A 24,546-nucleotide genomic window follows, 5' to 3' on the forward strand; every position below is an offset into this window, starting at 1 on the left:
TGATTTGGAAGAGATATTTTATTGAAAAGCAGATGGCTACAAATGCACAGGACCCATAAACAGAACTTAACCTTCTCCAGCTGGGCAAGCCTTGCTCTTGGGATTCTACTCATCTTAAAGATACAATCACAAATATCAGCATGGGGGGTGTGCTGAAAGGAGGATGTTCATTATATAGGTGTTGAGGAAAAAGGGGGAAGGGGGAAAAGTGGTGAGGGTAGGAATGGGGATGCAAAGGAGCTGAAAAGAAATGAGGGATTAGGAGGCACGGATAGGGTGGAAGATGAAAGCAGGGGCATGAAAGAGCTTGAAGAATAGGAGGCGATGGGGTGATGGTGAAAATGGGTGCAAAGCAGAGCTGCAGAAAAGAAGAGAGAAGAAGCCTCAGAAATGGAGCTGGGAAGGTGAAGAGAGACCACAGTAGTTGCATGAGATGGGAAGGGGAAACTCTATGTGTCAGTAGTGACAAAGGGGTTGGTAAGCAGAGGAAGCAGAGGTGCAGCCCCATGTACTTTCATATTTTATTATGCATTGCAGCGGGGAACTGCACAGAGTTTATAAGGATGGGGATGTGCTGTAGCCCCCAGTAAAGCCTCTTTATTGAGTTCTTTCACTCCTTCTGGCAGCTGGAAGCGAAATGCCCTCAGCAGGCTTGTCAGGAAGATGAAAATTTCAGTATTTGCCAGCAGCATACCCAAACACATGCGAGACCCTGAGGATGAGACAAGGGAAAGGCAGCAAGTGAATAATAGCTTACTTTCCAGGGTTCATTACTTTGTAGCTATAAAACACTCTACATAATATGACATAATAAGGGCAGGAAATTACAAGAAGGAACCAAGTGGAAGGAAAGGGCTCATGGTTTTGGTTATCTCTATACTAACACACAGAACATGGAAAATGAAAACAAATTTGAACCATTAATACAGGATGGCAAATATGACCCAATAGCCACTACTGAAACCTAGTGGAATCAGACTCATGACTGGTATGTAGAAGACTGCTCTGCCCCTCATGCTACTGTTGCCATTTTCTGGAAGCAGACCATTAAGCATGCCTACAGACGCCTACAGGGGTGCAGATGGCTTGCTGATCAGAAGGTCGCAGTTCAAATCCCCGTAACTGAGTGAGCTCCCGTTGCTCGGTCCCAGCTCCTGCTAACCCAGAAGTTCTAAAGCACGTCAAAGTGCAAGTAGATAAATAGGTACCACTCCAGCGGGAAGGTAAATGGCGTTTCTGTGTGCTGCTCTGGTTTTGCCAGAAACGGCTTAGTCATGCTGGCCACATGATTCAGAAAAACTGTCTGCAGACAAAGATCAGCTCCCTCGGTCAGTAAAGCGAGATGAGCGCCACAACCCCAAAGTCGTTCGCGACTGGACTTAACTGTCAGGGGTCCTTTACCTTTATCTTTTTACAGATCACAACATAGCTTGGACTTTTGGATTTACCTGCACCAAACGCCAGAAACTCTTCTCTAGCCACATATTGTCCATCCTTGTTCAAGAAATGGTTTGGGTTGAACACTGCAGGTGTCTCCCATCTTGTGGGATCAACAAGAACAGAGCGGAAATCAGGAATAATATAAGTTCCCTGCAAAGAAGAAACAAATGATTGGCACTCAGACCAATACATTTCTGGATTGTTCCTCACTGTTCTGCAACTAATCTTTGAAGAATTCAAACTGACTAGGGTTTGTGTGTGTGTGGGGGGGAATTCACATTTACCAGAGGCCAGATTCATTCCCAATCCCCCCCCCATCAATAAGCTACTTGTACAGGCAGAAACACAGGGTGACCTCCTTATCCCTATCCCTCTTTTAAAAGGAACCCAGAAGATGACCTCTAGCCACTGTGTGTTCCTCCTCTGCCTCACATTCCCAATAGAACAGCACTAGCCAGTGTGAAACATGTCCACAGATGGAGATCCTGCTCTTGCATCCTTTTCCTGCCCTTCAAGTTTTTGACTACACAGGAAGTTCCTCTATGGCTTTATGCATCTCTCAGTATGTTACTCTAGGGTTCTCTTTGCTCTTGAGATACAGGAGTGCAGTTTGCCACACTTCTTTACCTTGGGAATGAGAAAACCACACAGCTTCACATCCTTTGAACATTTCCTGGTGATCCCGAAAAATAAGGCATATTTAAAGCGCTGTATTTCATGAATCACAGCATTGGTGTAGGGCAGTTTCTTCTTATCTTGATAGCAGATTGTGTGAGAAGAACCTAAAGCATCTTCTATCTCCTTGTGGACTTTATCTGAAGAAAATAATGGAAGCAGAAGGTTTATTTTGAATACTGCATTTTATTTCAGATGGACATTTATTTTCCAAAAGGGTCTGGGAACGAGCCTCAGTTTCTTATCTTTATTACTCATTTTTTACTCCAAGGAGCTCAAGTCAGTGTACATGGTTCCTCCCTGCTCTAGATCCCAGGTGTGAAAAGGTTGAAAGCAAACCTCATCTCAGCTGTTTCTGGTTAACAGAGCTGGCTGGATTTGCTGAAGGTCTGTGATTCAAGGCTGTCTGTTTTACACTTTTTTTTAAAAAAAATCCTCCACCCCTCAGCCCTCAATATTTCCTACTCTGTTTCACCAATCCTCCTTTTCCAGCTTGATCTTTGGCTAACATCACTCATGTAATGGAGCAAGGAGAGGCAGGGATGAGGCTCAGGTACATTTCACAGCAGGGGCAATGATGGCGCCCCCCCCCCCCCGGACCTCTTGGCCAGCCCTCTGCAGGCTGAATAAATAAGAATTTATCAAAAAGAAAATCACCCACTAAGCCAAGCAGAGGAAAAGGTGGCTTACATTAACTGTGTGTTAAGCTACCATTTATATTTGGAAAGATTCCTTTATCACGGCCAAAGCAAATTTCAGGAGTCAATGAGCCCACCAGAACTCTTCTAGGCTGAATGCTGAGCAAGGTGTGATATATGTGTGCAAAAGTGGGGCAATAATGCAGGAGCGGGTGGCGCTGCGGTTTAAACCACTGTGCCGCTTGGGCATGCCAATTGGAAGGTCAGCAGTTCGAGGCCCCACGACGGGGTGAGCTCCCGTTCTTCGGTCCTGGCTCCTTCCCACCTAGCAGTTCGAAAGCATGCAGTGCTAGTAGATAAATAGGTACCACTCCGGCTGGAAGGTAAATGGAGTTTCCATGCGCTGCTCTTGTTTCGCCAGAAGTGGCTTAGTCATGCCGGCCACATGACCCAGAAAACTGTCTATGGAAGCGGACAAACGCCGGCTCCCTCGGTCTGTAAAGCGAGATGAGCGCTGCAGCCCCAGAGTTGTTCACGACTGGACTAAATTGTTAGGGGTCCTTTACCTTTTAATGCAGGAGTGAGGAGGGGGTCTGAGGAAGGGAAAGGAAACGTGCCCCCAATGCCACATGCATATCTGTTGCCATCCTTGTGCACGGCACACATTACTCTGCAGTGAGGGGGTGGCCGCTTGCATTTATGTATTTATTCTACTAATTTGGAAGTATGCTTGATGTTTTGAGCATCTCCTGGCACTGTACATTATGTACAGTATAAAAACAATATCCACCAAAACAAAAACAAAAAATGCTTCATGAAAGGCAGAGGGAAGGGCATTCCACAACACAAGAGCAACATTAGAAAATTCCTATTTTGGGGTCACTACCCTACTGCATTCTGTAGGGTGTTGTGCTACCAGCAGAATGTCCTCAGGTGGCCAAATGAACTTACAGACCTTGTTGTTGTTTAGTCATTTAGTTGTGTCTGACTCTTTGTGACCCTGTGGACCAGAGCACGCCAGGCACTCCTGTCTTCCACTGCCTCCCGCAGTTTGGTCAAACTCATGCTGGTAGCTTCTATAACACTGTCCAACCATCTCATTCTCTGTCATCCCCATGTGCCCTCAATCTTACGCAACATCAGAGTTTTTTTCCAGAGAGTCTTCTCTTCTCATGAGGTAGCCAAAGTACTGTGGCCTCAGTTTCAGGATCTGTCCTTCCAGTGAGCACTCAGGGTTGGTTTCCTTAAGAATGGATAGGTTTGATCTTTTTGCAGTCCATGGGACTCCAGCACCAGAATTCAAAAGCATCAATTCTTCGGTGATCAGCCTTCTTTATGGTCCAGCTCTCACTTACATACATCACAACTGAGAAAACCATAGCTTTAACTATACAAACCTTTGTTGGCAAGGTGATGTCTCTGCTTTTTAAGATGCTGTCTAGGTTTGCCATCGCCTTTCTCCCAAGGAGCAGGCGTCTTTTAATTTCGTGACTGCTGTCACCATCTGCAGTGATCATGGAGCCCAAGAAAGTAAAATCTCTCACTGCCTCCATTTCTTCCCCTTCTATTTGCCAGGAGGTGATGGGCCCAGTGGCCATTATCTTAGTTTTTTTGATGTTCAGCTTCAGACCATATTTTGCACTCTCCTCTTTCACCCTCATTAAAAGGTTCTTTAATTCCTCCTCACTTTCTGCTATCAAGGTTGTGTCATCTGCATATCTGAGGTTGTTGATATTTCTTCCGGCAATCTTAATTCTGGCTTGGGATTCATCCAGTCCAGCCTTTTGCATGATGACTTCTGCATATAAGTTAAATAAGCAGGGAGACAATATACAGCCTTGTCGTACTCCTTTTCCAATTTTGAACCAATCAGTTGTTCCATATCCAGTTCTAACTGTAGCTTCTTGTCCCACATAGAGATTTCTCAGGAGACAGATGAGGTGATCAGGCACTCCCATTTCTTTAAGAACTTGCCATAGTTTGCTGTGGTTCACGCAGTCAAAGGCTTTTGCATAGTCAATGAAGGAGAAGTACCAGATGTTTTTCTGGAACTCTCTAGCTTTCTCCATAATCCAGCGCATGTTTGCAATCTGGTCTCTGGTTCCTCCAGCTTGCACTTCTGGGAGTTCTCAGTCCACATACTGCTTAACCCTGCCTTGCAGAATTTTAAGCATAACCATGCTAGCGTGTGAAATGAGTGCAATTGTGCGGTAGTTGGAGCATTCTTTGGCACTGCAAGACATAGCTCATAGCTTCTCTGAGTTATTCAAGCCCCTTTGCCATGACAAAGCAGTGATCCATGAAGGAGTTGCAGACCTTATAGGGGCTGTTTCAGGCAACCTGGTCCCAAGTTTCTCAGGGCCTCATATAATAATGTGTCATGAAAGCATCCAGCATGCGATGTAAAGGGTTAATGCTCACAAGGGCTGTAGAACTCTGTGATGCCATACATGTATGTCAAAAGCATTCAGCTTATTTCAATAACCCTTTGTCTCCCCAAACTTCCATCATAAGCTCACTTACTTTTAACTCTTTCTGATGTTTTATGTTCTTTGTTTTATCATCTCATTAGAATCAATTTAGAATCACAGATTGGAAGGGAGTTGGAAGGGACCACGAGGATCATCTAGTCTGACTCCCTGCAGTGCAGGAATCTTTCACCCAACATGGGGCTCAAACTCACAACCTTGAGATTAAGAGTTTCATGCTCTACCAACTAAGCTATCCCTCAGTAGATGTGAATGAAACCTTTAAATAATTACGGTCCACTCTAGAGATCAAGAGAAGCCCAGGCTCCCATTGTTCCCTCTCTCACCTTGGATATCTGGATGACTTGCCAGGAGGAGAAGCGCCCATTTCAGAGAACTGACGGTTGTGTCTGACCCCGCTACAAAGAAGTCAAAAATACACCAAGCCATGTTTTCTTCATCATAGGTGGACTCTGGGTCATTCCTGCTCTGATGTTGAAAATGAGGAAGGTGACAAGTCATTCACATGCATTACAATCTTCAGCACTTACTTTATCTTCTTTTACCCAGTTACTACAATGCCACCAACATATGCTTGATGAAGGGCAGGGCATCCCATTACACTGCTTGCTGCAAAATGGGAAGATGCCACCACCACTGCCCTGCTGCCACTGCTGCCCCCCTTACCTGAATTGCACAACAGTGCCCACAAAGTGGGCTGGATAGAAAGATCTCGCTTCTTGCCATTCCACCACCTAAGGCAGCTGCCTAATGGGCTGGCCGGCCCTGTGCTTCATAGTTGGTTGTGGCAAGAGATCTATGCACACCTTCCTGTGACCACAGTTGTAGCTGCTGGTGCTGCATTTGAGGATCTGTGGGTTGGGGTAATAATCCAGCACTGGCAGGAGGAGAGGGATCCAATGGAATCTCTCTGGCAGCACACATTCAAAATGTGCACTAAAGATAAAGGTAAAGGGACCCCTGACCATTAGGTCCAGTCGTGACCGACTTTGGGGTTGCGGCGCTCATCTCGCTTTATTGGCCGAGGGAGCCGGCGTACAGCTTCTGGGTCATGTGGCCAGCATGACTAAGCTGCTTCTGGCGAACCAGAGCAGCGCACGGAAACGCCGTTTACTTTCCCTCTGGAGCGGTACCTATTTATCTACTTGCACTTTGACGTGCTTTCGAACTGCTAGGTTGGCAGGAGCAGGGACCGAGCAAAGGGAGCTCACCCCGTCACGGGGATTCAATCCGCCGACCTTCTGATCAGCAAGTCCTAGGCTCTGTGGTTTAACCCACAGCGCCACCCATATCCTGAAAATGTGCACTACTTAACACTAAATATAATTATTTATTCTTTTGTCACCATAATGAAATTATGTTAAATTTTGTTGGGTCGTATATCTTTGACCCACTGAGCCTGCTGCAACGGCCCTGCAATAAATTTGATTTATTGCCACTCTGACAAACTTCCAATGGTGCCCACACGCTTCCACTCCGCGTGCTGCCACTCTCCTCAGTTGCTGGATAATAGCAGAGTTCACACGGAGCATCAAATGGCTTGTCTGTGCCGATGTGGTGTCCTCAATAACGCAGCTCGACACCAGTGCTTCTAATCCAAAACTCTTTATTTAGTAGCACTCAAAACAGAAAAGAAAACCTGCAGAATCTAGCTGCATGTTCACAGCTCTCTGCCTCTTAACAAAAATGAAACGACCTTGCTCACATTCTAAGACAGACTGCTCTCCAGAGAGAGCTCAGCCCCCACAGAGCACACATCAAAGGAACAAAGCATGGATCATGTGGGCAGTGCACCCAGTTGATAAGAACGCTCCTGGAGTGTTAACACCTGACAGTCCAGAACTACAACAAATTATATTTTTAACCTTCTAGTGTATGAATATAGATGAGTCAGGGGTTTGAATTCTGACTCCCCCCCCCAATGTGTGGCGTGTAATAAGACATCTGCCACTATCCACTTGGATTGTGCCAAGACTGAGGTTTCATATTCTTCACCCTCACAATAGTCATGTAGGGTGGGACATTTGCTGTTCCTGTTTTCCTGCAGGGAATAGAGACCTTGGTAATGTAGGGACTTGAACTGCGGCTAATCCTAAGACTAAACAGATTTTAATAGCACCTGGGGTGGGTAACACTGAGGGTTATATTGATATCCTCACAGTTTTTTTAGATCTCCCAAGAATACCCACACCCTCTTGAGAGCCAAGTTTGAACTGATAATACAAGAGGACTCCTTTCCCTTGCCTGGAGGTGTGAACTAGGGAATCAGAAGGTTGCTGGGGTAGCAAGAAGGAGGAAGAAGAGCTGAAATCCATCTTGGGCAGGGTGGCTGAAGGCTGGCTGTACTGCTGTGGGGTACAAACTCCTCTTGAAAGGACCATGCTGTGAGATCTGGACTCCCTCCATGCAGACTGAAGGTGTAAATAAGTTAATGAACTATATTTCTTAAAGCCACAACAGTCTCCACCACGTCTTCAATTCTCCAAAGAAACACAGATCCTGGGTGGGTGCCTGCTGCTGCTACTGCTCAGCAGAGAAAGAGGGGCAGGGACTCGGATTAAGACATTTAAAGTGCCCCAAGGTGCTTTTGAGTTGGCTTTTGGTGACCATGGTTAAGCTCTGAATTTGCGGTAGAGATGAGGTTTTAATATGCGGCTTATTTGCCTGCTTTTCAACTAGTTTTAAATGTTTTAATCTGTCCTGAACGTGAGGGGTGTGAAAGGGTTAGCAATTCAAATAAAGTCTTATTTCATGCTACTGGATCTGCCCAGTGGTGGAGGAAGGGGGGGCAGTGGGGGGGGCAGTCCGCCTAGGGTGCCATCTCTGAGAGGGATGACAAGAAGGCACCCCGCAGCGGGTTCACCCTGCCACCCCCGGGCGTGGTGGCATGAGCCGCCGCCATCGCACCACCACCATGTGCGGAGGATCCCTCTGCTCTCCGTATGGCGCACACGCGGCGCCGCTGTATGTAGTGGCGCTGCGCATGTGCCACACCTAGTGGCGCTGCACATGCTCAGCTGGGTGGTTTGCCCTGCCCCTGTGGGTGGTTTGCCCCTCCCCTTGACACCCCATACTGGGTGCCAGACAGCCTTCCTTTGCCCCTGGATCTGCCCCCAGGAGCGGTATAATTTGATCGCTGTTAACTGGAGGTGCCTGGGATGGCATACAAAAAATTGGCCAGATGTGTAAGCTACAGATTGTGTCCACTGGGTAGATTGGTGGCATTGTGTACAGTCCTGCAAAGGATAGCATGAGTTAGAACTATGTACCAACAAATCCTTCACTGAAGAAAAGTGGGGTGAAAATGAAATCATTGAACCAACAAGCAGTGCTTTTCTGTTTTCTCAGTCCATGTGAGATGAACAACAGTACAAAATAATTTATGTACAGAAACAATGCTCCATAGGGAAGACCCCTCAACACACATGAACTCCCACTCATTCCCACTCATATTTGGGGTTATGAAAATATCTGCCTTTTCCTAGCCATTTCAATCGATGCTTCAATAGATGGATGTTCACTCACTTTAGCAACTAAAAGAAATTTGGGGAAAGCTCAAGGTGGTTTCCAGCTGAGATTCAGAAAAAAATGTTGGTTTCCTGGCAACAGATTAGTATTCACATGTAACAGGGAATATAATGACTCCTGGGATGAGCAACATTCAGTTGCAAAATAGATACTTACTATCTCCATCTGAAGTAGATAGAAATCAATGAAATCCTGTGGCTCATGCAGAGATAGATTCTCCTTATGCTTCTCTATCTCGTCCTTTGCAAATGAAAGCATTGCCTTCAGGCAGTACAATGCCTTCTGGTGAGGCCCTGGTACATGTTTCATAAGCCATGGGAACATTTCATACAGCTAAAGGAAAGATAGAGAAAATTTGGTCACATGGTTCATGCTTTGGATTAGCGATGTTCAAGGGACGTCTCCGCTCTCAGTATTTCTCCTGCAGAGGGGAGCACAGAGAGAAAATCATGTTGACTGTTGACCTCTGTGCTCTAAAGCCACATTGCAATTGGGGATAGACCCCGTCAGCGAGTCACTGTAATTTGTTGAGAACCACAGGGTGATTCCATGATAGCTCCACGACAAACAGGTCACACCTGTCTTGTGGCATGGATTATTTCCTCCAACACTGCAAGACGAGCCCATGAAAGTGCATCATGGTGGCTAACAGATTGAAGTTGAATCCTGACAAGACGGAAGTACTGTTTTTGGGGGACAGGGGGTTGGCTGGTGTGGAGGACTCCCTGGTCCTGAACGAGGTAACTGTACCCCTGAAGGACCAGGTGTGCAGCCTGGGAGTCATTTTGGACTCACAGCTGTCCATGGAAGTGCAGGTCAATTCTGTGTCCAGGGCAGCTGTCTACCAGCTCCATCTGATACTCAGGCTGAGACCCTACCTGCCCACGGAGTGTCTCACAAGAGTGGTGCATGGACTACTGCAATGCATTCTACATGGGGTTACCTTTGAAGGTAACTCGAAACTGCAATTAATCCAGAATGCGGCAGCTAGACTGGTGACTGGGAGTGGCCACCGGGACCATATAACACTGGTCTTGAAAGACCTGCATTGGCTCCCAGTACGTTTCCAACCACAATTCAAAGTGTTGGTGCTGACCTTGAAAGCCCTAAACAGCCTCAGTCCTGTATACCTGAAGGAGCGTCTCCACCCCCATTGTTCAGGCCGGACACTGAGATCCAGCGCTGAGGGCCTTCTGGCAGTTCCCTCACTGTGAGAAGTGAGGTTACAGGGAACCAGGCAGAAGGCCTTCTCGGTAGTGGCGCCTGCCCTGTGGAACACCCTCCCATCAGATGTCAAAGGAAATAAGCAACTATCCTACTTTTAAAGGACATCTGAAGGCAGCCCTGTTTAGGGAAGTTTTTAATGTTTAATGCTGTAAAGTGTTTTTAATATTTGATTGGGAGCCGCCCAGAGTGGCTGGGGAAACCCAGCCAGATAGGCGGGGCATAAATAATAAATTATTTCAGCACTTCCATTGGGATTCCATCCTGTCCTGGGGTTGTACCACATGCTTGAGAGTTGAAGGCGTTATTCAGCTTGTCAAGGGAGAGAGGGACATTCAGCACTTCAAAGAGAGGCAAAGACTGGATACTCTCAATGTGTTTGAGACCATGTTTTCCCATAGCACAATTCATGATAATGATCTGCCCATCACTTCATCTGCTTGCTGCTGTGTCTCCAGACAAGGTTTTCAGTGGTGCAGTTTTCCTGGCTGTTGGGCCAAAGGCTGTCTTCATGCCTTCATACATTTTTCACTGTCAGCAGTGAGTTGAATGTTTGATATAGCTTTAGTGAGTAGTCATTGACACATCATCTGATCCTTGCCTTTCTCAGTGCAGGAAACATCTTCTCATAAGGCACAAATTTGTAGTTCACAAATGTGAACCTCACCCTTTGCAGCAATAGCAAGCTCCCTCTCCTGACAGCCTGCTCTAGTTCTTCATAGAACATGTCCTTGCTCTGTATGTCAGAGCATATAGTGGGACTGCAGATGCTTAAGATGCTCTAATAACATTCCAACCTGCAATTTGCAACTTTGCAAAATTGCATACAAATGTGTGCATTAGGAGAAATTAGCACCAAAATGCTGATGAAATTTCATGATAATTTTTTTTTAAAAAACATATCAGAAATTGATGTAGAAATGTGGAGAACGAATTTTAAGACAGGAAAAATGAGAAACTAAGAGACACTGAAATTGTCAGGTCCACCCATCCCCCTCAGGTCAAAAGGGTTTAGCTGAGGTCATACAGAAGGGGGCTGCTTTCCTTAGCAGTGCAGGGAATGCTTGAGTTGCAGACCTCTGTTTCATTTTTTAAAAATCCAGCAAAGGAGCCACACCATAGGCGCCATAATGACTGACACTGCTAAGTTGCAGCTCCCCTGCTTGCAATATAAATTGGGAGATTGATTTGCCCCTCCCCCTTGGGAAAATCAATGCACCTCTGTTGGGTTTAGAGTTGAACTCTTCAACAGTTATGGTAGCACTATTCAAACATGGGCATTTATAGCTCTCCTGAAACTTACTAGTGATGCTCCCAAAATTTAGGTAAAGGTAAAGGGACCCCTGACCATTAGGTCCAGTCGTGGCCGACTCTGGGGGTGCGGCTTTATTGGCTGAGGGAGCCAGTGTACAGCTTCCAGGTCACGTGGCCGGAAATTTAGAGATGCATGAATTCCAAAATTTAGAGATGCATAAATATTTACGGCACAAAGGTTCAAATACTGCCATTGTATATTCCAGGCAGACAACCTTCACACCCTCAGCAAAATGTAGCCATGTGGAGTTTATGGATCTAGCCAGCTAGCCAGCCATGCTGTCCTTGCATTTCCAAATTATATCACCAACATGTCCTGGTCTGTGTATGCTCAGTGCTCATTTGGATGTTTGGCAAGTCAATGTGCCATAGTAGGTCCCTGCCCCCAATAATATTTGTCTTTCTTAAAACTTGAAGATAGCCCGGGATCTTAAATTGGTCCAAAATATGGCTGTCAAGACATATGCTCATCAATCAAGTCCTATAAGCCTTGATATACAGTGAGCAAAGAATAGACACATTTATTTTTCCATAATGACAATAAAATTGTAGAATTCTCTTCTTGAGAAGATTATTTTGTTCACTGCTGTTTACTTAAGGTGGGCTCTAGACAACTTGTTCTGAAAGGTTATTGTTCCATTTTTATCCAATTTTTTCTCCAAAGAGTCCCTTATGGTTGGACATAGTCTCCTTATTCTTTCTTTCAATTTTTATAATAATCTTGAGAAATTATTTATGCTATGAGATCGTAAATAGCCCTTATCTCAGATTAGATTTAAACCTGAACTCAGTTTTCCAACGCTCTAACTTCTATCGTAATGGATTCCAGGGATTTAAGGCACTTGGGAGACCTGTCAGGCTCAGTGGAATGAAAATGACAACTCACAAAATGAGCAAAGCTACACAGATATTTTAGGAGAAAATTCATGGCTTCTATCAGCTTCTGGAACCTTTTATCTTCAAGAGCAAACAGGTGCCCAAAAGCCACAGCACATATCACGTTGGAGGCTGAATTAGTGATGGGCATGGAGGGGTCAAGTGGTTGACCTGCAAAATAAAGTTATACTAATGTGAGTTCAGCCACTTCTGTTCATACAGAATGGTATTTTATGGTGGACAAGAGAAACTGCAGGGATCCCCAGCAATTTGTTTATTAACATCAATTAATTAATTGATTGGTTGGTTTATATACCACCCTTCATCACGAGATTCTAGGGTGTTTCACAGAGTAAAAATACAAGATAAAAACCCAGGTAAATAGTTAAAACAAAATAACAAAACATTCCATAAGCACATTTAAAAGGCTGTAGAATATTAATCAGCCAAACACCTGTTTGAAGAGGAACATTTTTTCTTGGCACTTAAAGATATATAATGATAGCATTCCATTTAAGGCTCATTAGGAATCAAACAAAACATATCACATTCCTTTCCAAAATGTACAGAGGTTATACACAAAGGTTTCTTCAGACATATGCCAACCCAGCACCGTCACCTATCATCACATACCCTTTGAACGTGCAAAGACTTCCACGAGCTGATGGGCTTCCTCTTCTATTTGGTGCTCCATGCCTTTCCTCCCCAGTCCTAGCTTCCGCATAGTAACAATACCAAACCGTCTCTGTTGCCTCCAGGTGTGACCATTTGATAATATAATGCCTATGAAAAACCAGTGACAATAGTGGAAGAAGGGAGAACTTTAGACAATCCTGAGGAAGTTAAAAAGTGCTTTATAAAATATTGTAATAAGCTATATAAAGCAGGAACTGAGACAGAGGATGAAATAAAAGAGTATTTATGTGGAAAGGACATACCTAAAATTAAGAAAGAAACGATTCAAGACCTAAACTCTCCAATAACCATGACAGAGCTACATCAAGCAATAATTAAGATGAAATTGGGAAAATCCCCAGGCCCGGATGGAATCACCATTATCACCTATGAAGATACTTTTAAATAGAATACTAGAAGACGGGAAGATTCCCAATACCTGGAAGCAGGTTCATATAGTAGTAATCCCAAAACAAGGACGAAATAAGGAGTTCATAACCAATTATAGACCAATATCATTACTTAATAATGACTACAAGATTTATGCACAAATATTGGCAACAAGATTAAAAACAGTTTTGCAGGATTGTATAAACAAAGAGCAGGCAGGGTTTTTGCCAGGCAGGAAAATGAGTGATAATATAAGAACAGTGATTGATATGATCGAGTATTTAGACATGAAACCGAATAAGAAGGTAGCCTTTGTATTTGTGGATGCGGAAAAGGCGTTTGATAAAGTTTCATGGAAATTGCTAAAAATAATATTAGACCAGATGGACATGGGAGACCAAATTACAAGAGGCTTAAAAGCAATCTATGAACAACAAGAAGCAAATATAATAATAATAATGACATGACTGATTATTTTAAAATACAGAAGGGCACCAGACAAGGGTGCCCGCTCTCACCATTATTATTCATTTTGGTTTTGGAAATACTAAATCAAGAAATCAGACTAGACCAAGAAATAAATGGAATATCCTTAGGGGAGAAAACATATAAAATAAGGGCATTTGCCGATGATTTAGTGTTAATGGTGGAAAGCCCAAAGGAAAGCATAGCAAAGGCTCTAGAAAAAATGGAAAACTTCGGAAAGGTTTCAGGCTTTGCTTTGAATAAAGAAAAAATGAGACTAATGGTAAAAAAACATGGGAGACCAAGAGAAAAGGGAACTGGTAGAAAAATTTGGATTACAAATTTGTAAAAATGTGAAATATTTAGGAATTCAAATAACAATGAAAAATATAAATTTGTTTAAAGATAATTATAAAAAAAAATGGGAAGAAATAAAAAGAGAAATGGAAATTTGGACAAGATTGAACTTAACACTCTGGGGTAGAATTTCGGCTATTAAAATGAATATCTTACCAAAATTCCTGTTCCTTTTTCAAATGATCCCCATAATAGGTAAAGATGATTGTTTTAAAAAATGGAAAACGGATCTAACAAAATTTATAAGGCAAGGCAAAAATCCACGGATCAAACATAAATTATTAACTGACATAAAAGAACGGGGTGGCTTTGGACTCCCAGACCTGAGAATATACTACGATGTGGCAGGCTTTAGTTGGATCAGAGACTGGATTACATTAGATAATAATGACATTTTAGACTTGGAGGGATGGAACAACAGATACGGTTGGCATGCCTATCTAATTTACAACAAAGTGGCGGTGCTTAAAGACTTTCTAAGGTCATGTAATTAGAAATTTGTTATATAAGGTCTGGGTGAGACATAGAATGTGATGGCCTGGGATTCCGAGTCTGAGAGTGAACCGGAGGAATCCCAGCTGGCACAGGAGTCCCCGCCTCCAGGGCCGGCTGAACTGGGGCAAGGCCTAGATGCTGAGGAGCCTGCACCTGTGCCAGATCCTCAGGGGCAGGCACCAGGTGAGACCATTCTGGCCCCAGAGGTGCTGGAGGACTCAGTGGCTACAGGTGAGCCTCCCCCGGGGCCCAGTAACCCTTCGGCCTCTCCTGAACTGCAGAGGCTTAGGGCAGAGAGGCGAAGGGAACTGGTCTCTCCCAGGAGGAGTGCTCGCCTTAAGGCCAGGAGAGGCGGGGCTCCTGGGGGCCGGGACCGCCCCCGGCCTTAGAAGAAGATAAAGGTCAGGCAGCCCGGTCCCAGGTTGCGGGAGCAACGTCGTTGTGGAGTACCTGCTTTACCCAGACCTAGATCTGCACTCCCAGTGTGCCTGTTCCTCGCCCGGCTTCCTGCTCCTGACTCTCTGGTGTTCCTGTTCCTTGCCCGGCTGCCCGCTGCTGACTCACCAGTGTTCCTGTTCCTCGCCTGGATCCCTGCTTCTGCTCTACCAGTGTTCCTGTTACCCGCCTGGCTTCCTGCTGCTGCCCTACCAGCGTTCCTGCTCCCCCGCCCGGCTCCCTGTTTCGGACCTCGCGTCTCATCTAGTGAACGTCTACCCTGCTAGTGACTCTGGACTGAACTTCGGATACGGTATTAGTACCTTTCCCCCCCGGGACCAGCACATAGAATGTTGTTAGAACCGAAAACCCCATGGTGGGTTTCACTGTTAGAAGTAATATCCGTTAAAAAGAAAAATACGATAGGAAGATTGGCGACATACCAGCAGCTCCTAAAGGAGGAACAGGGCCAATTAAAATTAAGACCATACAAAGAGGTGACCCAATACTGCACCACGTGGTTACAATATCATCAAATTGCTCAAATATTTAACCAGGATAAAGCAATAGGATTTGAAAAAGAAGAATCAAAATTACAAAAAGTATTATTACAAAACTCGAAAAAGAGTATATCCAAAATGTATAATTTATTATTAGAATGGGAGTTAAAGGATGAAGTAAAAAAGTTATGACTAAATGGGCATGCGATATAGGTTACGCAATTCGGCTGGACCAATGGGAGAAATTATGGAAATGTGATATTAAATTTATGGCATGTTACACAATCAGAGAAAATTTGATGAAAATGGTGTACCAATGCTACTTAACTCCGGTAAAATTGGCTAAAATTTACAAATTAAAATCAAACACCTGTTGGAGATGCAAGAAAGAAATAGGAACAATGTTTCACATGTGGTGGGAATGCCGACCTATTAAACAATTTTGGAATGAAACATATGAAGAAATCTAAAATATCTTTTAGTAAAAAACCGGAGGCATTCCTTTTAGGTATAATCACAAATGATATTCCTGACAATCAAAGGAAAGTATTCCTTTATGCAACAAGAGCTGCCAGGATGCTTATAGCAAAAAATTGGAAAGGGAGAAAAATTCCATCAATGAAAGAATGGCAAATTAAATTTTGTGAATATATAAATCTGACAAGACTCACAGCATTTATAAGGGGACAATCAGACCAGAAATTATTAAAAGAATGGGGATGTGCTAAAGAGTATATGAAAAAACATTGTTCTGGAGTAAGCATATTGGCATGTAATGAATGATGCTTTGAAGGGTTAAAGAAAAAGAAAAATTGTGTAAAAAGTATAAAGATAGAAGTAATCTACATTAGACACAGCAATTTAGAAAGAGTAAAACTTTTGAGGTCTTAGAACAAAGGAAGGAAGTCAATATGTGTATATGTTTGTAATGACTAGATTAGAATGAAGATATGGTTTTATTTGTAGATGTGTGCTTTTTTCTTTTTTCCCTTTTTCCCTTTTGTGTTCTGTTTTTCTTTCTTGTTTGTATAGTTTCATTTTGGATTCAATGTTTGTAATTTTTGGTGTAATTTGCATTGAAAATAAAATTTATTTTAAAAAAAGAAAAAGAAAAAAAGAAAAACCAGTGACAAATTATTGCTCTCAGAAATTAGTGTTAAAAATTAAGTTCCTAGCCCAGAACTGAAGTTCATGCCTTTGCATGTAAGATCTGCTTAGTTTCTGTAATGCAAAGAATTACTAGTTGATTCTGACTCCGTCTCAATTTAATGCATGAGTATCTCTACAATATAGGCCAGCATTGCTTACTTTACACAATTCCCACCAGAATGTCACTTTCCGTTGCCTTTCATCATTTAGAGGTTCATCATTGGTTCACCCCCCAAGTTTTAGCTGTCTCAATTTGTGTGCTAGTCTGATTGTTTCAGAAGTTCCTCCACTTTGCAGTACCAGCAAAAAGTGAGATCTCTGGATGTCTCTATCAATTTTGACTCTTGTGGGGAAAACTAGTACCTAATATGCTGGTAATTTCTGCAACAAAGACTGAACTTGCAAGTACAGTATTTTTCGCTCTGTAGGACGCACTCCCCCCCCTCCAAAAATGAAGGGGAAATGTGTGTGCATCCTATGGAGCAGATGGAGAGCAAGATGGTGAGCGCCGACCCCTCTCTCTCTCCACGCTTCAGGGATAGCCGCCTGAAGCCTTTGGAGCACAGCAGGAACTCGCGCTATGCTCCAAAGGCTTCGCAACCTTGCCGCCGCTCCCGGACCCGTTCTGGGGGCTGGGGTCAGGGGAAGCTCGGGCTTCCCCCGCCCCAGCCCCGCGGCTAAAAACGAAGCCGCGCGCAGCTTCTCCCAGCTGGAAAGGAAGCCAAGACAGCCAGTGGGATGGATCCTGCTCGCTGTCTTGGCTTCTTTGCTCTTTGGGGCTGGGGGGGGAATAATTTTTTTTCTTTATTTCCCCCCCTAAAAACTAGGTGACCCTATGGTTCGGTGCGCCCTATGGAGTGAAAAATACGGTATCACATGAGCTTTCTCACAACTTTAAACCCCAGCAGACACCCCCCACAGTTTTTAAGGATATAATTTAACTGATGTGTAATGTTGACAAGTTTCCATCTTTCCCTGGAAGGAAAAAAATTCACTTCTCATTTGGGAGATGAATGGATGCCAAGTGTTGCAGAAGGATAAAGGAGTTCTCTTGCTCCTAGTCACCCTGACCTGACAGGTCAGTTTCTTGGCCAAAGCAACAGACCACACCTGAGCATACCATGAGTCTATTGACAGCCCTGTTGTATAGTGCCAACATTCAGCCTTTTCTAAGCAAACATTTACCAGCAAGTATGTCAGCATCTCCCAATGAGATAAATTTGATTTGATTCACCTATTATTCCTAGCATGGCTATCAAAGGAGTTGGATGTGATAATCAAATGGAAATCTGATTGTCTCAGAAGTTCCTGCACTAATGTGTCAGCGAAAAGCGAGATCTCTGGAAAGCACTTCAAAATTTGACTTTTGTAGGGAAAACTGGCATCTGATACACTGGTAATTGTGGGCCCAGCCAGAGTGCCACCCACTTCTGGGTCAATGTCTACATGTAATATATGATTAATAACTCAGACAAACAACAATCTGGATTAAAAATGCCCATAACTTTTTTGATTACAGATGTAATCTGTGATCCATGCCTCTCCAAGACGTTGATCATCCTAAGGCCACTGCTGGAAGCCCTATGACTTATCTCCCCCATGCTTGGCTTCAGGACAGAGACATCCACCAAGACCACTTTAACAGGGTACGCTGAAAATGGTGCAGGATCACTATTGGGTGATGCACCCCACACTTGAAGACCAGGATTCCACCCAACACCTTAACTGTTGCTATGGGGAAGGCAGAACCTCTACACCAGCCAATTTGTTTACAGGGAAATTCCTTCCCAGCCCTTAATATGGCATTTGCAACCATTTGCAACCGTAGTAAGGTCAGGAGATATACGGGAAGCAAAATAAGGTTAAACAGTGAATGAAGGGAATAGAACATTGTTAAAGCAGCAACCTGAAAAGCAGAAAACATTTTAAAACCCCAAAATGACCTGAATAATAAGAAAGGTTAATGACAAGGGAAGAGGGGAGAGTTTTGCTCCTTGTCTGACTGTGCTGAGGCAGGATGGCGCTGCCAGCTTTTCTGCCTCGCTAGAAGTGAGGCCACAGCCAATGCCATTCCAGCCAGCAAGGCGCATCACCCCAAAAGAGCCCACTATCTGGCCAATTTGAAGTGCAGCAGCTGGTGGAAACTTGAGCCAGCTGCTCAAGGAGGCCAGTGAGAATTCCCCCAACAGCCGCCTGGCCATGTGCACTCCATCCTCACTGCCCAGGGATGGCAACCGAGTGAGAGAGGGCACAACAGCTGCCCACCTGCAGGAAGAGCTAAGTGTCAGGGATGCATATGGTTGCTCACGAGTAAACAGCCAGGACTCCGACCTGCCTTTTTACAGGTTTTATTAGGTGCAAACTATATACAGTGGCACTGGTGACACGGGTGGCGCTGTGGGTTAAACAACAGAGCCTAGGACTAGCTGATCAGAAGGTCGGTGGTTCGAATCCCCGTGATGGGGTGAGCTCCCATTGCTCGGTCCCTGCTCTTGCCCACCTAGCAGTTCGAAAGCACATCAAAGTGCAAGTAGATAAATAGGTACTGCTCTGGCAGGAAGGTAAACAGCATTTCCGTGCACTGCTCTGGTTTGCCAGAAGCGGCTTAGTCATGCTGGCCACATGACCCGGAAGCTGCACGCCGGCTCCCTCGGCCAATAAAGCGAGATGAGCACCGCAACCCCAGAGTCGGTCACGACTGGACCTAATGGTCAGGGGTCCCTTTACCTTTATATACAGTGCAGAAGCCCAAAGTTCATGTCTGCCTCAGTCACTAGCAGATTAAAAAGGGTGGGTTCTTCCTGTTCCCTCCCCAGCTTAAGAACCTTGACACCCCCAGCTTCCTCCTTTCCCTTTGACTCCCTTGCGAAAACTAGGCGATGGAAGCTGCATGTCTGTTTTCCCTATCAGCCTGCCTGACAGTGGTGCTGGGGCTCGCAGTAACCTCTGTGAGCCTTTGCCTCACTTCCCCCCTCCTTTCCTCCTTCATTTCGCCGGAGGCTTTGCTCTCACCAGTCTCTGACGAGGTGTTACTACTCAGCAAAGTCGGAGGCTCCCTGTACGTTTCTGCCTCTCTCCCCGCTTTCGATGGCAGTCCCCTGACACTAAGCAACAAATTTCTGCAATGAACACTGAACTTGAAGGTATCACTTGAGCTTTCATAGAATGTTAAACACCAGCAGTAAACTTCAGTCAAAAACCCATTTCAGCTAAGTTTTCCACACTGTTTTTAAGGATATAATTGCACTGGTGTGTGATGTCAATAAGTTATTTTTCTACTGGCGCCACCAGACTGGTGTTTTATTGAAGGTGTGTATTCTGCAACATATTCTGGACACAGCAAAAGCCAGTTGGGCAGTTCCCTCATCCTGGCAAAGGGACTGAGAGTGAATTGGGTGCCAAACTGGCACCAACACTGCCTCCATCTCCAAGGGCACAGAGATGCCATGTATGAACTAATCTTGCAAGTCCAACATGCTCAAAGGAGTGCTGGCTTGCTCCCCAATCTAGGAACTCTGCTCACTTACTGCAATAAAAGCTGTGTGGGATGTTAGATCAACATCTTAGCTAGCACTTAGCCAGGTGTCTTTACCTCTTATATACCTGCTACACCTTGTAACCTGTGCCTTGGCAAAGCACCAGTCTGATGTAGGCATCAAAACCTTGGGTAGAAAGAGCGAGGAATTCAAGTTCTTCATCCAGCACTGAGATCCAGGCCAGTAAATGCATTAAAATGGCAACAGGCAACAAACTTCTGCCTGCAGCTGACTCTTACCACAGTGCACTACAATTGCTACTTCCAGAGAGCACTTGCTAGAGGCACTAGGTTGTATTCAACAATGTTAGAGTAGACCCACTGAAATTAATAAACCTACATTGGTCATGCCAATTAATTTCAGTGGGTCTACTTTGAATAGAACTAGTATTGTCTACAACCCATTTCCTGTTGAGTGCAACATTAATAGAGAAGCTCTGTTGTTCTGTTTTTCCAGACAGCCCTTTAAATGTTTTCCCTGGGGAAAATACCAGTGGAAATTCTCACATTTCACTACTTACCCTTTCCTTTTCCTACAGTCATAAGGAAAGGAGTACGTGGTCGGTCTTCAAAATATTCAGAGTGGTCAACGAGTGCTTCTTCCACTGCTCGGAATCCAGACAGCACTACAAAGGGCAGATGCCCTACCCAAAGGGTGTAAATGTTTCCATATTGCTTTGCCATCTACCATTTGGGTCAAAAGAGAGGAGAAGATTGTTATAGTCAAAGAAAGAAGATACTAATTTGAACCTAAAACATGAGCTTCATCCTTCCTCCATGGGTGTAGCCAGGATTTTTGTTAGGGGGGCAGGCCTTTTGTTAGGGGAGGCAGAACCTCAGTTAGCTATGTATTTTTTATTGATTTTTATTGATTTAGGGGGCAGTATGAGCTCCTTTGACAGTGGAACGGTCTCCCTTGGGAGGTTGTGGACTCTCCTTCCCTGGAGGTTTTTAAGCAGAAGTTGGATGGTCATCTATCATGGAGGCGATGAGTGTGAAGAGAGTCAATATGACTGGGGGATGGGTGACATATGAGAAGCTAATAAGTAAAAGAGAAGGCAAATGGAAAATGAGACCATTTGAAGAAATTAAGGAATATGTTAATGATTGGTTGCACTTTTTTCAAATTAATGAAATGTTTAAAAAAGATCTGAATCAAAGGGGTTTTGCTGATAAAGAATCAAAATTTCAGACAGAAATATTGAACAATGATTTTAAAACTTTAGCTAAAATGTATAAGATATTGTTGGAATGGTGCACAAAGATGAAGAGGTAAAATCAGTTATGATTGATTGGGCCAAAGATCTAGGACATAATATACAAATGGAGGACTGGGAAAAATTATGGAAAGAAGGTTTAAGATTTACTGCATGTACAACTATAAAAGAAAATGTGATGAAAATGATGTATCGATGGTACGTAACACCGGTAAAACTAGCAAAAATGTATAAGTCAAGTAATAAATGTTGGAAATGTAAAGAAAAAGAAGGTACATTTTATCATATGTGGTGGGAATGCAAGAAAGTAAAAAGCTTTTGGGAAATGGTTTATAATGAATTGAAGAAAATGTTGAAATATACATTTGTTAAGAAACCAGAAGCATTTTTATTAGGCATTACAGGTAATGAGATAAATAAGAAAGAAAAGAAGTTATTTCTATATGCAGTGACAGCGGCAAGAATACTGATGGCCCAGAAATGGAAACAGGAGGCGCTACCTACGATAGAAGAGTGGAGAACAAAAATGATGGACTATGCAGAACTGGACAGAATGACAGGAAGGATCCAAAATCGACAAGATCAAAGATTTACAGAAGATTGGGAAAAATTTATTGAATATTTGCAAAAATTAAGTGATAATCAGATTACGTTTGTTTTAATGAAGCGTTGTGATGGGAGAATGTTATAATAAGTACTAAAAATGGGAGGAAGTTTATAGGAATATGGAAGAAAGGTGTAAAAAATGTGTTATCCAACCCCCAAGTGGTCTGAATGCAATCCTGCATAGGGAAGTTTTTTTAATGTTTAATGTTTGTGTGTGTGTGTGTCCATGTGTCCCATTAAGATGTGTGGGGTATAAATAGTATAATAATCATCATGGAATGGGATGTCTCTATTTTCATCAATGTTGGAGGGTATGGGAGAAGGGGGGGGTGAGGAGACAGAAGATATTTCATTTTGCAATGTGTTCAGGGAACAAGGAGGAGGAAATGGGTGGAACTCCATGCAGCATTGGCGGGTGGAGGCTGCACCAGAGACCAGGGGGCATGACCTGCTGCTGCTTTCAACCCAAGCTACGAGAGAAGCACAGCTATACTCTTGCAGTGTATTGTTCTGCACTCCCCCCACTGAAGGCTTTAGGTGTAAATATGTGTAAAATAAACCATATTTCTTAAAGACACTAGTCGCCGCTGTGCCTCGGTTTTCCAATGGAAACTCAACCCTGGGTAAGCACATGGAACTCCCTGGAATCTTGCTATGCTACCGCTTGGCAGAGATTTGGGGTAGCATGAAATATATATACAGTGGTACCTCGGTTCCTGAACACCTCTGTTGTACGTTTCGGTTCTCAAATGCCGAAGACCTGTGAGTAAATGTTTCTGTTTTCGAATGTTTTTCGGAACCTGGATGTGTGACATGGCTTCCGCTTAGTGCAAGAAGCTCTTGCAACCAATGGGAAGCTGCACCTCGGTTTTCAAACAGGCTTCCGGAACGTGTACCACGAGGTGTGTGTGTACCACGAGGTAACACTCTGTGTGTGTGTCCAATATTTTCCCAATATTACCACAGTTTTGCCAATTATACAGATTCCATTAATATTAAAATAATTCCAGTTAATTCCAAATGTATACAATTTAATCAAAGTGGTTTTTTGATCAATGTTTTTGTCCAGTTATTTTATTGCTGTGGTTCATATTTCTTATTAACATCTAATTACATTTCGGTTGGTATAATCATTAAGATAACAGCTGCATTTTCAGCGATTACTATTTGTGTTAATACCTTATCTTACTTTCCATATCTGAAGAATCTGAAGAAGTGTGCATGCACACGAAAGCTCATACCAAGCTCATACCAAGAACTAACTTAGTTGGTCTTTAAGGTGCTACTGGAAGGAATTTTTTTATTTTTACTTTCCATAGTAATTCAGATGAGGTGCTCTAAATTATTTTCCCTTTCTCTGCTTGCGTCAGTCTGAATACATCCAATTACAAAGTCCTTGGCCTTTGTCTGCTGTCCACTTCTTGAAATTCCTCCTACTGCTGTTGTCTGTCAGCATAGCTGGGGTGGGGCTATAATCCTGGAGAATTCTCAAAAAAATTTATTAGCTCCCTCCCATCGTGCTCTCATCTTGCTCAGTGTTTCTGGACAATCTCATACTCCAACAGTCCACTCTTTCTCACTACTCATTCAACATCTAGAAAATTTCCACAGCCCAACAAAGAGGGATCCAGCTACCACTGCAGGGGATCTTGGAGTACTTTCATTTAAATTAATCACCATCAAAGTCTCCATGCCTCCCTTATCCATGACCCCAAATTCCTTTCATCTTTACAACTGCATTTTGGCCAAAGTCCACTTAAGCTGTGTCTCTTCTCTGTTGTTTTTAAGGAGGGTAGGGAAAATATACATTCTAATTTCCCAAAATAATCCATTCCAGCATTAGAGCTCTCCCCTCATCTTTTTAAACCACACACAGCTAACTGTTCTTTTAATCACACGTTTTATTCCATACTGCAATCCAACCTCATTTTGTATCTTTAAAATTTTGCGTTTGGAGAGAGTTGCTGAATCATTAATAAAGAAACTCAAAGTAAACAAGAAACCAGACACTCCCCTCTCCACCATCCACCGCCCACACCGAATAAAATCTTTCCTCGTTCCAAACCTCAGATCAATGCAGCTGGGTAATTCCACAGTTCTGGTGACAACCCACCCACCCTCTTCTTAAAAGCCCCAAAGGAAGGAGAGTCCATCACCTTCCTAGGGAGTCCATTCCACTGTCCAAGACATTGGAAAATTCTAAACCATCGGACTTCTGCTTGAGGCACCATGGAAAATGGCTGAAAATTCCATTGCTCCGGTTCTCATGGGGTAATTAGAGGCTGAGATGGGAGTAATCAGTCTCCCCAAATCTTCATGGGGGTACAGGAAGACACAGTCTCATCCGCAGATGCCCAACAAACCAGCCCCAAATTCAGAAGGAAGGAGGGGCTGGGGGCACTGGATGGAAAGCCCCAGAGAGTCTGGCTCTCCTGGATGCTGTCTCTGTGAGCGAATCAAGTTCCATTTCTTAAGATGAAAAATTGGATTTAAGTTTTGGACATGCTTTGAGCGAGGAGGGAGAAATTACTCTGCCAA

At 43.7% G+C, this 24,546-nt stretch overlaps 1 protein-coding gene across 3 annotated transcripts in view; it reads right to left on the reverse strand.

Moving 5' to 3' along the window:
- The window catches only part of LOC309533181 (cytochrome P450 2J2-like), a 120,254-nt gene continuing 95,708 nt past the window's right edge, over positions 1–24,546 (reverse strand). Inside the window, exons 2-9 of one of the 3 annotated variants that reach the window (XM_082224393.1) lie at positions 20,707–20,869; positions 12,818–12,967; positions 12,195–12,355; positions 8,927–9,103; positions 5,569–5,710; positions 2,068–2,255; positions 1,449–1,590; positions 1–712 (exon numbers count right to left, since the gene is read on the reverse strand). In XM_082224393.1, coding sequence (XP_082080519.1) covers positions 525–712; positions 1,449–1,590; positions 2,068–2,255; positions 5,569–5,710; positions 8,927–9,103; positions 12,195–12,355; positions 12,818–12,967; positions 20,707–20,869 — 1,311 coding nt within the window. In that variant the 3' untranslated portion in view covers positions 1–524. Of the gene's footprint in view, positions 713–1,448; positions 1,591–2,067; positions 2,256–5,568; positions 5,711–8,926; positions 9,104–12,194; positions 12,356–12,817; positions 12,968–19,377; positions 19,434–20,706; positions 20,870–24,546 lie in introns of those variants that run through there. The other 2 variants (XM_082224395.1, XM_082224394.1) reach the window with 2 other exon arrangements.

This window comes from Podarcis vaucheri (genome assembly GCF_965113315.1).
Source record: "Podarcis vaucheri genome assembly, chromosome: 5".
Classification (NCBI taxonomy): Eukaryota; Metazoa; Chordata; class Lepidosauria; order Squamata; family Lacertidae; genus Podarcis; species Podarcis vaucheri.